Below are 13,864 nucleotides of genomic sequence, written 5' to 3'. Positions count from 1 at the left end.
GGTTTCGACGTCGATTTTTTGTTAGGTTTCGTTCATCGGAGCATCATCGGTTTCTCTCGGTCTTTCACGTTTCTCACTATTTTTCTTTCTTGCAGGTGCTCTATGATGGCTGAAGGCTGGGGGTTTGGTTTCGTGGTGATCCAGGCACTGGGTGGAGATCGTGGGTCATGTGCGAACGGAGTTTTCGGGTCTAGCCCACAACCGCATGATTTTTTATTTTTATTTTTATTTTTATTATTTGATCCGTTACAAACCATGTAACTGACCTTACTATTGGCATGGTTAAAAGTTGTTTTGTAAGATAGATCGTGCCCTGTGGTTCTACACATGCCATATGCTTGATATGTGTGAAATGTTTATGATATATGTTATTATGTGATGTGTTTGACTATATTTTTGAGATATGATGTGTGAATGATATAATATATGTTATGATATGATATGTGAATAATATAATATATGTTTTGATGTGATGAATTTGACAATATGTTTGAGATATGATATGTGAATGATATGATATGATATATGTTATGATACGATGCATTTGACAAAATAATATGACTATGATATGTTATGGTACAATACGACACATATTGTGATATGCTTTATGATATGATACATTTATGATATGACATGATATGTTGGGAGACACAATATACTTATGATATGATCAATATGACATGATAAGATGTATGATATGAATGAACATGCAATAAGATGTTTCAACATGATACACAACCTCAAAATTACATGAAAAGTTGTGATAATGATATCATATCATATCTTTTCATGCATCATTGTGTGTTCATGCATCGGGGATACCTTTTCTACGATGGTATGGACGTGTACGTTACTAAGTAGAAAAAATGATCATTATGGTTATCACAATTCTGCGACAGCCAGGCAGAAAAACGATCATTATGTTTATCCTAATGTTGCAACGGTCTCTATTCCTAAACGGGTGTCCGACATTAACAATTATCAGAGAAGGCTCGCCTCACAAGACAGGGTCCAAGAGGTGTGCGAAACGACTGGTGGGTCCATACTCGCATGTGTGGACTGTCTAGAACAGGAAATACACATCCAATTAGCCTGTTTAGGATAGTCGCCTAAGGAATATAGACTGATACAATGACACATGCATAGACTAGTTATACTTATTTTCTTAACCCTAGGTTAGAATAAGGTGTTTTTAATTTTAACGTTATTTATTTTATTTAGTTTTTGGTTGTGTCGTTTTAAAGATGTTTTTGAGCACGCAAGTCTATGACATTGTTTTAAGATGAAGTTTATGATTTTTTTTTTTTTTAATAAAGTTCAAACGCTTACTTTCGCACAAAATGATTACATTAGGATGACGATAACGACCCTAGATTTCAATAACGATCTAGATAAGTAGAAATCTAGGGTGACCTAATCAAATTAAACAAGATTATACATCATTACCCACATCTAAGGCTCATTTAATACAAAATTTTATACAATTTATTTTTGCATAGAAACCATCCCCCAATAATTATAACTTCACGCAAACCATAAATGAAAGAATAGGAACAGCCATCTCTTACCTCTCTCTATAAAAAAGAAAAAGAAAATGAAGGAAATCTCATTAGAAACAAGAAAATGGAACGAAAGATGGATTTGCCGGCGAAGAAAGAAGACAAAGTGAAGTCTAAATTTGCGAAGAGAGAAGAGTACATAGAGAAGTTGAAAGATCATAACTTGAAACTTTATGTTTCTTCATGTGACCCATTTGTGATGGTGAAGCCTCCAAACACACAAATGTAGCCACTAAACTTGATTTTACTATATATTTAAGTTTGTTTTGTTCTTTTCTTTCTCCTTATGGCTCGATATTCCAACTACGTGATCGAGACCTAAACGAGCATTTTTCAGAAATTTCACCAGGATTTTTGACTCATTCAATATTGTTGGTCGCTTTTCTCGACGGGTTTTTTACATAAGGCCAAAAAATTCTTTTGAATTGAAATAAAATAATGTTGATTATTTGAGATCATAATGACGTTTTGAAGATGAAATCTGACCATAGGATTGATGAACGAATATTGAAATTGAACGAAGTTGAAGGGTAGTGTGATAGCTTATAATATGAAACAACACCCAATAAGAAAAAGAACATAATATAATGTGACCCATTTTTGTAAGGTGTGGCCTTTGCTGATTTCGCCTTGCATGAAATATCCTGGATTGAAGTTCCCTGCATCAATGAACAACTTACGTTATACAACATGTTAGAAACTATATGTCTCCACAATGGTATGATATTGTTCACTTTGAACATAAACTCTCATGACTTTATTTTTAGTTGACCCAAAATGTCTCGTACCAATGAAAAGTATTTCTTACTTATAAATTCATGATCATTCCCTTAATTAGCAAACGTGGGACTCCTCCCCCACAATCCTCAATTGCTCTAAAGAACTAAAAATTGAACCAATTGACTATTGAGTTCAATTCAAAGATTTAGTTTGAGTGAAGAGGTTGTCTTCTCTCTTCTATGTTAGTAATTACGACTCTCCACAATAATATGATATTGTTTACTTTGAGAATAAACTCTCATGACTATACTTTGGGTTCCCCAAAAGGCCTCATACCAATAAAGACATATTCCTTACCTATAAACTCATGAGCATCCACTTAATTAGTCAATGTTGGACTCCTAAATATGAGTACACGTATATACCTCTTTGGGTTGAGTAGCTGCATCCAGCACGAAGGGCGTTTTGAACGGCAAGCACGGTGGCTTTGTTGTAGAACAAGAAGTTATCGAACGCATGATCGAGACAGTTAAGTAGAAGTTGTGTTTCAATGAGGCATGGTCCATTGCAAAACAAATTAGTAGCCTGGAGAGGGACATTCAAATTCCCACTTGGGTTCAACCTATATGCACTTTCACACCCATTGTATATCTATATAACAAATTATGGCATACAAATGAGTGAAGGAATGTGCATAAGTGAAACGCATCAAACAAAACAAAACCAAAGGGGAGAGAGAGAGAGAGAGAGAGAGAGAGATAAGAACACACAAGGTTGTTGTCAAAGCATTGGAAGCCCTGGGTCACCCCTTGTCCTTCAAACTCCTCACCACAAACTGTCACAACAACAACAACCAAATGGATCATTATATGGGCGAGAACTAACCATATTCGAATCGAATCGGCACGAGAGGAAGACCTGAGGAGCAGTAGAGGGCGAGGGCAGCGAGAGGGAGAAGGAGAAGGACGGGAAGTGGGGAAGCCATTGGAGTTGTGAGAAAACTAAGAATTGTGAGAATATGTAGTTAAGTGAATGGGGGATGGGAGATGGGAGTTGGGAATTAGGCCAACGCAAGATGTGGATAAAATCGTACACACATTTTGAGTTTAGGCCAACAACTTCGTATTAAAATAAAGTTAGGTCCAATAAATAAGCTATGGATACACCAAATAACCACATTATCTAACTTCTAATCCCATTATTTATATTTTTTTACTTTGAATAAACATTATTCGAATAATTATAAACGGTGGATAAATAATTCTTTTTAATAACTCAATCATCCAAAAAAAAAAAAATAGAGGGTTGAGTTGGGTTGGATTGTAAAAATTGTTAGATTGGATATCTCGGGTTGGACCAAAAAAATCTCTCTGACCCAACTCAACTCAGACTATATACTCAAAGATGTGTATGGAAATATTGAGGAGAAAATTAAAATTTACTATTTAAAAAAATTAAAACTTAAATAAGAGAATGAATACCATTAAATTTAAAATTAATGAAAAAGTAAAATGAATCTGGAGCGCCAAAACCCTAAACCCAGGAGAGTAAGAGGGAGGGGCATGGCGGTTCGTTATGAAAATCTGTGATTCTTAATTCAATTGAAATCGAAATATGTCCAGTTTTGCTCTCGGAAAACGATTGTGCAATCGAGTCTATGCCCTCTTCCGCAATTCCAATCACAGAGGGGTATTAATCTCCAGGCGCCGGTTATTCACTGAGCTCCAATGTTCATCAGCTACGCCTCAAAATTATGTCCTTTTCAATTGTGGGGTTTCTGATTTTAAGAACATTTCTGGGTTCCCCTTCAGCACGTTGCGCTTGTTTTCAACGCAGGTTGCGATTGAGCCCTCAACAGCCGATGGGCTTACAGTCGAAGGAATTATTGGAAATCGATGGACGATTCTTGAGGAGAGCGAGAGCGATTGGAGGAGCCATGCTGCTGCAATTGCCCAATCCATTCATCTAATCAAGAAGCGTTTACAGGTTTTTGCTTGATCTACTAATCAGGATTTATCAACTATTTCTGCTTTTCAGTCGGTTGATGTTTTTTTTAAATGCTTACTGCATTTCATAACATTTACCTTCTAGTTTATAAGAAGTTGGAATGGTTATAAAATGACTTTTTTAGCTTTCAGAACTTGGGTTGGAATAAAATGCGGGAAGTAGTGCTTATAATTTATATTTTCAAAAACATAAAATGAAAGTTGGTTATGAAACGGGCCTCAAAGTTTTGATTATCATTTTGTAATGGCTGTGAATCTTTGGCGATGGCAGTGGAAGAAGCTGATGATGAGATTGGAATTGTTATCTGTGGAGTTGAATAAGGCTGATCTATGGGATGATCCTGCACATGCAGGGAAGATAAGTCGGGAGCATGGTTCTATTATGGGTAAGATTAAAGAGATGAAGGCATTTGAGAGAGAATTGCTTGAGCACATCGACATGATAAAGCTTGCCAGAGAAGAGAATGATGCAGAGTTGGAATCGGTGGGCTCTAAATTCGTCTTCTAGGCATGAATTCTTTCTTTTTGTTTGTTTGTTTTTTTTTTTTTTTCCTCTTTTGAAGGTGTTTGAGTTTTGTGCATCCATTCTTCTCAGTATTTTATGTAATTATGTAGTTAATGTCTTTTCATAATCAAGAACAGAGTAAATAAAAATGTCCTGAACTTGATACTTTTATAGTGAGAGAAAGATTTATCTTATATGCCCTTAAGAACCAGAGATGTTTGGTGATCAGAGTTCTGGGTTCAAACTTATTAACCTAAAATCTTGTTGCCTCCTGGAGCTGACATTGGAGTGATTGAGTCTCCTTGAGAATTAGTGGGTGCGTCATGAGAATAATGAGAATAATGCAAACACCATTGCTCTGATTACTAGAAACTGGTAGGAAATATAGAGTTTTCCATTTTGGTTTATATTTATTGAGAGTTCTAGGTTCGACAGAGATTGCTGTTATTATTGCTTCGTATTATTCCTTTCCCTTTACCAAACACTTCGTGCATGTCTGAAGCTGTCATCTGTTCTCGGTGAGATAAATATCTTCATTTGAATTTAGACCAAATTTTTTAGAGAGTAGACAGATTTTTCTTTTCTTTTAATCCTGTAATATGCACGGCCTTTTACAGGAGTCGCTAAATGCTCTACTGAGTATGAGAAGAAATTCAAAAGAGAAAGAGCTTGAAGCTTTGTTAGCTGGGGAGAACGATTCTTGCTCTTGTTATATTGAGGTTAGCTTAACTTTGTGCTGCTAATATTTGATTCTTGTGTGAATTTTTCTCATATGTAGCATTACTTTGTTCATTGCCGGATTAAAGTTTTGAAAAATGTTAACAGTGAATAATATTGTTGGCTGTTTCTTTTTCTAGGTTATCTATATTTATTTTATTATATTGCTGGAACATTATTTCCTTATTTGTAAACGAGGATTTCTTTGATTTAAGAACCCCTTTCTTCTCATAATAATGTACAGAAAATGTCATCTCTCTTGATATTTCATATATGGTATCAAAGCAGAAAATTCTAATTTTTAGAAACCCTAACCCAAGCTGCCCTGCTGACATCTTTGTCGGTGCCGCCAATTGTCTGTGTTTACCTAGTGCTGCCCACTGACAAAGTTGTCTACCCTTGGCATCTCGACCTCACATTACACATCACACACAAGACCTCGAGTTCGCGGTCTCTGACCGCCGCTGCTGTGTTTGATGCTGACCGCCGTAATCTGTGACCATCAACCGTTGCTGTCTGCATTGTTGGTAATCTGCACCACTGCCATTTCTCAGCCTATGTATCGTGCTGACTTGTCTCAGTTTTTGGCTCTCATTCATTTTTTTCTTCCTATTTTCTTCTGTGGACTTGGCTTCTATTTTTTGGCCAGCCTTGAAGCCTATTGATTTTAGCAATAATGTTGGGAAATAAGTTTTCAGTTGCAAGTCTCAAATAAATCGCATCCGTTCCAACAGTCCTACCATCCAAATTATATCCATTCCACTTAATGTAGATAACTTTATTCATTGGTCCCAAATGTTCGAATGTATATTTGTAGACAAGGGAAGATTGACTACCTTATTGGAGATAAAATAGTGCCTGCCAAAGATGGTCATTCATTTGTTGTGTGGGATGCTTAAAACTCCATGTTTATGACCTGGCTTGGTAATTCCATGGTAGAAGTTATCAGTTGTAACCATTGTTACTATACTGCAAGCAAATTATGGGATAGTGTGACTTAGATGCATTTAGATTTGGAAAATCAGTCGCAAGTATTTGAGTTGAATCTCAAATTGGGTGACATACGACGGAGGTAACCCAATTGCACAGTATTTTCACTCTCTAAAGTCCCTAAAGAGGATTTGATAAGACCTCGATCTCTTTGATACGTATTAATGGAAGTTTATGGAGAATAAAAAACACCACACGTAAATAATGGAGGATGGTTATATTTACAAATTTCTGGCCAACCTCAATGTTGAATTTGATGAGGTTAGAGGCGGAATACTTGGTAAAACTCACCTCCCAACTATTACAATAAAGTGCATTGGAAACTTTCGTCAGAATGTTATGATTAGGAAGAAACTCATTGATTCAATAGAAAGTTCAGCTTTGGTGGTTAAAGCTACCACATACAAGTCTTCTAATCAATCAAACAAGACCCATGAAGGCCTCGTGTCGATGTGACTGCTGTAACAAACCTTGGCATACTCTTGAATATGTGGTGGAAACTTCACAGAAAACCGGCAAATTGGAAGAGTAATAAGCAAAGTGAGAAGAACGCCGATCTCGTGTTGATGTTGTTGAACCCTTTCAACAAAGACCAAGTTGTTCAAATCTTGAAACTGTTAAAGTCCACTTTATCGTCTGGTAATTCTAGTGTTTCGTTGGCACAAACAGGCTATTATCCTCAAATTCCCTCTTGTCTCAACTCATCTTGAGGGATTCAAGATTCTGGAACTTTTGATCATATGACTATTTCCTCCAAACTTGTATTGTAATGGAAAATTTTGAATTGTCGAAGGTAGTTTCACTTTTATTGTGGGAAAAGGAACCATTAAATTACCTCACACATTACTTTACATTCTATTTTTCATGTTCCTAAATTAGCCTATAATTTGTTATCTGTGAGTAAAATCTCTAAGGATGTAGTTGTCGTGTTACCTTTTTGCTTCCCATTACATCTTTTAAGATCAGGACTTGTGGGAGATGTTTAGGTGTGCTAGAAGACTCGGTGGTCTCTACTACTTCGATGAATCTCCATCTAGTCATAAAAGAGCTCAGAGCTTGAGTAGCATTAGTTCTACTTCTGTTAAAGAAACTATAATGCTTTGGCATCCTAGACTTAAATATCCCAGTTTTTCATACATAGTATTTGTTCCCAAATTTAGTTTAAAGGAATTGATTGTTCAGTTTTTCATTTTGGAAGTTGTATCGCTGCAAATAAATCACCGATCCACATTTTTTTGCCAAGCCTTACAAGGCTTCCTCACCTTCTTACTTAACTCATAGTGATATTTGAGGACCTCTAAAGTTTTGACTCATAGTGATGATCACACCTATTAAACTTAGATTTATTTATTAACAAAAAAGTCTAGGGTGATTGATTTTTTTTATGTATTTTTGCATCATGATTGAAACTTAGCTTCAAACTAAAATTAGCATTCTGCACTCTGATAATGACGATGCATATTTCAATTCGTACTTGATTGATTTCTGCAAGTTTGAGGATTTTCATCCATTTACGCGTCAAGACATTCCCCAACAAATGGTTATTACTGAATGAAATAATTGACTTTTACTCGAGTCGCTTGTGTTCTTATGTTCTCTATGCATGTTCCTCTTTTTTTGTGGTGAGAAACTATTCTCATGGTTGTATACCTTATTAATTGAATGCCTACAAAAATTTTGAAATTTAAAACCCCTGGATCACTTAAAGACCTTTTCCCCCATTGTCTTCTCGTTTTCTGACTTATCGATCAAAGTTTTTGGATGTACTGCTGATGTTCACCTTCCTAATTTTTTTCGGTCTAAACTAGATTATCGAACTGTTGAATGCATCTTTTTAGATTATGTCTCTCACAATAAAGCTTATAAATGTTTTGACCCTTTGACCAAAACGTACTTTGAAAGTTTGGATGTCTCCTGTTTTGGAAATTCAATATTTTTTGGAAAAAATTCTCTTCGAGGGGAAATGATACTGAACTTAGAATATAAGTTCAGTAATTCTTCTCCTCTTCCTAATATCACAGCCTCAAGGTTAACCTTTCTAGTTCTTTAATGCCAAGTACTCCAATGAATGACTCTAAGGACCCATGTACTGGATTCCCATTTCTTCATCTTTCCCTAGATTTTTTTTAATCTAATATACTTGGTCTTGATATTCCAATAGCCCATAGGAAAGGTACCCAAGATTGTACCAAATATTCTATAGCAAACTAACTTTCGTACTATAGGTTGTGCAATAGTCATATAGAGCTTCTACCTATGACTCTAAGGCCCAACTTGTTGCTAAAGGCCTTACTCAGACCTATGGAATTGATTATCAAAAAACGTTTGCTCCTGCTGCCAAAATTAACTTCAATAGAGTTCTGTTATCTATTGCTGTCAATGAAGATTAACAAAGTCTGTAGGTTAAATATATCTCTATACAACCTTAAACAGTCTCCTATAGCACGTAGTTAGAACATATTGGAAAAGCAGTCACGAGCTATAGATTTCTTCGAAGTCAAGCAGATCATACTATTTTTTATAAACGTACTAAAATGACAAGATTTCTATTTTAATAGTATATGTTGATGACATTATTCTTACAGAGAATAACAAGGCATGATTGAACCTTGAGGGAAACACTGGCTAATGAACTCCAAATCAAAGACTTAGGAGTCTCGAAGTATTTTGTAGGTCGAAGATGAAATTCTTGTCAATCAAGGGAAGTATATCATTGATTTACTTGAAGAAACAAGGTTACTTGGATGCAAAACAACATAAACTCCCATAGATAGAAAAATATCAACAACTTATGAGAAGGATCATTTACTTGTCTCACACACTAACTTACATTGCTTTAGTAGTTAGCATGGTAAGTCGATTTATGAATGCTCCCAGACCAACTCATTTTGAAGCAATGATATAATCCTAAGATACTTCAAAGGTACTCTAGGAAAATGTATACTGCTTAAGAAGCATACTATTTGCATATTGAAGTTTACAATGATGCTGACTCGGCAAACAACACATGAAAATCTATTCAGGTTACGCTGCTCTTTTGTTGTAGGGAATCTAGTTATCTGGCAAAGCAAAAAATAAAATGTAGTAGCCAAAAGTAGTATTAAACTTTAGTTTAGGGCCTCAGTCCATGGAATTTGTGAGGGTATATGGATAAAAAGACTATTGGAAGAATTGAAATTCTCATGAAAGACACCAAAGCATATTTATTCTGACAACATGGCAGAAATTTACATTGCCTGTAATCCCATCTTTCATGATAGGACAAAACATATCGAGGTTGATAAACCTTTTATAAAGGAGGAGAAGATTGATGCATGAGTAATATGCCGTTCCGTACCTTATTATGACAGAGCAAATTGGTGATGCACTTACAAAGGGGCTCCCAAAGTTACAATTTGATAAGATGATCGACAAGCTGGCAATGGAAGATATCTTCAAACCAGCTTGAGGGGGAGTGCTGGTTATTTTCGTTTTTAGTTAATCAGTATTTGTAGTATTATATTTCTGGAATATTATTTCCTTATTTTAAATGAGTGTTTCTTCTATTTTGGAACCGTTCTTCTCATAATAATATACAGAAAAGATTCTCTCTTGTTATTTCACATAAATATAGAGGTGCAGGCAGCAACCTTTTGAATATTTGTTGATCGAACAGGTACAAGCTGGAGCTGGCGGTACTGAGAGCATGGACTGGGCAGCAATGGTCATGCAGATGTACATAATGTGGGCTCAACGGCACGGTTTCAAGGTTACTGTTATGGAAGAAATGCCGGGTGAGATTGCAGGAATCAAGGTTCACTCTCTGCTAACTTCATTTGTCCATTTCTTCATTGTGACATCTTACAAAAATGTTCCTGGTAGCTAATATAATGTTTTAACAGTTAAAGATTCTTATATCTTAGGTCTATTAATCACATGTTAGCCAGAACAGATTCAAGCTCTGGCTTGAGTTATAAACCATTAGCTTTGACAAATTATTCTGTTATTCCAGCGAGCGACGATAAAATTAGACGGGGAATATGCTTTTGGATATGCTAAAGCGGAAGTGGGCGTTCACAGATTGGTTCGCATCTCTCCGTTTGACAGTAACAAGCGACGACATACTTCATTTGCTGCTGTAGCTGTCATTCCAATCTCAGGTGATGCTTCGACTCATGTACAAATCAATGAAGCAGATCTTCGAATTGAGCGTTTCCGATCTGGAGGAGCTGGTGGTCAGAGTGTTAACACCACTGATAGTGCCGTGAGGATAGTCCATATACCCACAGGGATTACAGCAACTTGTCAAAATGAAAGGTAAGAAAGATTAAAACTGGTTCACATGATGAATAAAACTACTCTTGGATAATTGCTTATTGGAATGGGAAATAACACAGATCGCAACATCAAAACAAGGCCTCAGCTATGGCGGTACTTCAGTCTCGATTAAATCAGCTTGAGATGGCACGACAAGCTCAGATGAATGCACAGCACACACAGAGTTTATCTGATATCACTTGGGGAAACCAAATCCGTAGTTATGTGCTCCATGTGAGTTATTTTTAGCATGGTGCAATTTGATTTTACCTCTAGTGTTTTGTTTATGAATTATTATTCAGTGATTACTAAATACCAATTGCTTGATTTTTTCAGCCTTATCAAATGGTAAAAGATCTTCGTACCAATTACGAGGTTTCGGATCCTGACTCGGTTCTTGAGGGAGATCTTGACAGCTTTATTTTAAACTATTTGTCAACCTCCTTGGACAAAGATTGAGATGGACCATAAAGTTGAACTACAATTGATAGTAATCTAGCATCTGAATTTTATAAAACTATAGTTTAGAGCGTTGATAATGTGTATAATAGATTCTTGACCTTTTTGAAGTGTCTAATTAGACATTTTGATAACTTTTAAAGTTTAAGAACTTATTAAACCTGAGTTGAAATTGCTATTTGCATTTGCAGGAATGAAAATATACGTTAGTGGATAAATAAAGAATGATAAGTTTTTATGGGAAGTTTATAGATTAAACAGTAATAATTGTTGTCTAGTTCTTGTAAGATAAGGGTTTGCAGTTTTTGTTATCTTTCTTTTTTTATGTGTTGGTCGTTGTTCACTAACACCAGTTCAATGTGCATTTCATCTTACATTCCTTTCATCTAATTTAACAAATTGTGTTCCACCCTTTGCTTTGTCCTCCAAATGCATATATATATATACACGAGTGTTTATATTATTACAAGGAGCTAGCCTATGTTGATCAATTGATATCTCCAGTTTTGGTGCTAGGATTACACGACTCAACAAGAACATTAAGAACAAAAGAGAAGATGAGAGAAATATACGTGGACAACTTAAGAATTCTCTCACTTGGAGACAACCAATCATTCATAAAAGTTTCTTCCCATCATTGATATCTTCACTCATTCATAAAAGATTCTTCCCATCATTGATATCTTCACTGCACTGCAACATCTGTGAGAGCTGCAAAAGACCAACACTTTGCAAAATCTCAATTTCTCGAACATTTCTCAATATTAACCCATTTTGTTAACATGTCAGGTTTATGCACATTTTATTTTCTCAAAATACATATCACAATCTTTCTTACATGCAATTGAAATGGTATCATCTTCTGATACAATGTCTTTGAATTATAAATGGTACCATCTTCTGATACAATGTCTTTGAATTATAAACCGATTCATCACCAACGATATGACACTTGTCTTGTCTCAACCATCACTTGACTAATTGGTTGCCACTTCTATGTCGCTGCTTTGTAAAACCGAATCGAAGTATTGATGTGAATTTAGTGGTTAGATGTGACCAGGATAGTCTTAAACATGATATATTTGATGTTTATTTTGGAGAAGGATTGGAGGTCAAAAGTTTTACTAATATGTATTATTTTCAACAGAAGATGATATTCATACTGCCCTCGCAAGCTAGATTTGAATTTAGGAGTACTAGGTTAAGACTATCCCAAAAGTAGTGTCTGTGAAAGCGAATAGATTAATAATCAGAGAGTTCGGACCCAAGCTTTAATAGCTATTTAAGATAAAAATATAAATCACAGAGTAAGTTTGTCCGGTCCAAGTCCTCAACTTGATTGGAGTTCTCTTTGTAACTCTTGAGATGGGTAGAGCTGCCGAATTGATGGCTTTCATCCTTCTCGTGTCTCGATACCATAGGATGTTCAAGCATTTCACTTTGGTCTCCATCATGAAGTTGTGGGCAGCTCCAAAATCAACAATAGTGTTCTTGGCTGCTCTATGTTTAACTCAGGACTCAGACATACATAAGATCATGTTCACTAGCTCTTCTATCTCTACCACTCACTTCTGAAGAGTAGGGAAATACTTTAGTGCCCAATACGGGAGTTTTCAATGTTTTCGACCGTGTTTCAACTTGCACCGTCTCACACAACTTTACTGAATTTGTTCCAAATTTTGCTTGGAAGGCATAGAGCCATTTTTTGTGGTCATTCAAATTCTCGATGGGTCCCTTACATATGAAGCAAAGATGAGGGTCCTTGACGGTAACTGTTTTAGTTGTGAGGTCTCGACCATAGAGTTTTACCTCTTTATTGGGAAGATTCATAGTCCCCTCCTCCAACTTCAAGTTTCACCTCCCCACTTGATAATTTCTACTGCAGAAGCCTAATTTCACCATAAATCTTGGAATTGATTGTTGCTACCAAGGTTAAACAACTGTTTGGGTGTAGCGTAGACCATAGAAAGGTCTGGCACTATTTGTTTGTGGAGTTTGGTCTTCGTTCACGACTTCAGCTCCTCGACTAAATTGAAGACCTTTAATTTTTTGGACACTATCACGAATATCCAATATAATTTTAAAAAACTGCTTAACGAAGTCTTGGATATTCCCAGTATGTATCAGCTCCCTTAACTTCCTTATTGCTATTATCTCAACATTCTATGTAAAGAATTGTGAACAAAGTTCTTGTTTTAAGCTCTCGTAAGTGTCCACAATACATCAACCATCTTGAATGTCGATGTACTTGTATGTCCACCACAACTTTTTGTTGTCGACTAGATGCATTGTGGCCAGTGTGACCCTTGCTTCTTTTGCCACGAAATTTGTGGTTAAGTACTATTCAAGGTCAAAGATAAAGTTTTTTAGAACTTTAGCGTCTCGAGTCCCACATAAGGGTTTAGGCTTAAGAACCTTTACCTTATTATATTGGATTGCATCCGGCTTGAGTTTGGTTTCCCACCACTCTCATGGTGAGGCTTAGACTGGCGCTCAAATCCGTCACTTCAGCTCTCGCCACTCCAAATTCTCAAATATTTATGAGACCATTTGAACAATCTCATGTTGGAAATTGTCTTTTAGGGTCTTGATCCTCGACATTAATTCATGTA

General features: G+C 36.0%; 2 protein-coding genes across 2 annotated transcripts; one reads left to right on the top strand and one right to left on the bottom strand.

The window, feature by feature from the left end:
• Positions 1-2,055: 2,055 nt before the first annotated feature.
• LOC111486529 lies at positions 2,056-3,313 on the bottom strand. The gene is made up of 4 exons (XM_023133717.1): positions 3,198-3,313; positions 3,050-3,114; positions 2,705-2,930; positions 2,056-2,218 (listed from the first exon to the last, which is right to left on the bottom strand). The coding sequence occupies exons 1-4, from the start codon at positions 3,262-3,264 to the stop codon at positions 2,103-2,105; spliced, it is 474 nt and encodes a 157-aa protein (XP_022989485.1). The 5' UTR covers positions 3,265-3,313; the 3' UTR covers positions 2,056-2,102.
• Positions 3,314-3,794: 481 nt separating this feature from the next.
• On the top strand, positions 3,795-11,417 carry LOC111486461 (peptide chain release factor PrfB2, chloroplastic). Its single transcript, XM_023133626.1, has 7 exons — positions 3,795-4,265; positions 4,557-4,769; positions 5,408-5,509; positions 10,153-10,290; positions 10,489-10,793; positions 10,874-11,027; positions 11,130-11,417. Exons 1-7 carry the CDS (start codon positions 3,894-3,896, stop codon positions 11,250-11,252), a joined length of 1,407 nt encoding a protein of 468 aa, XP_022989394.1. The 5' UTR covers positions 3,795-3,893; the 3' UTR covers positions 11,253-11,417.
• The last annotated feature ends 2,447 nt before the right edge of the window (positions 11,418-13,864 follow it).

This window comes from Cucurbita maxima, unplaced genomic scaffold (assembly GCF_002738345.1).
Source record: "Cucurbita maxima cultivar Rimu unplaced genomic scaffold, Cmax_1.0 Cma_Scf00011, whole genome shotgun sequence".
Classification (NCBI taxonomy): domain Eukaryota; kingdom Viridiplantae; phylum Streptophyta; class Magnoliopsida; order Cucurbitales; family Cucurbitaceae; genus Cucurbita; species Cucurbita maxima.
The sequence above is the reverse complement of the archived record's forward strand: the minus strand, read 5'-3'. Positions and strand labels throughout refer to the sequence as shown.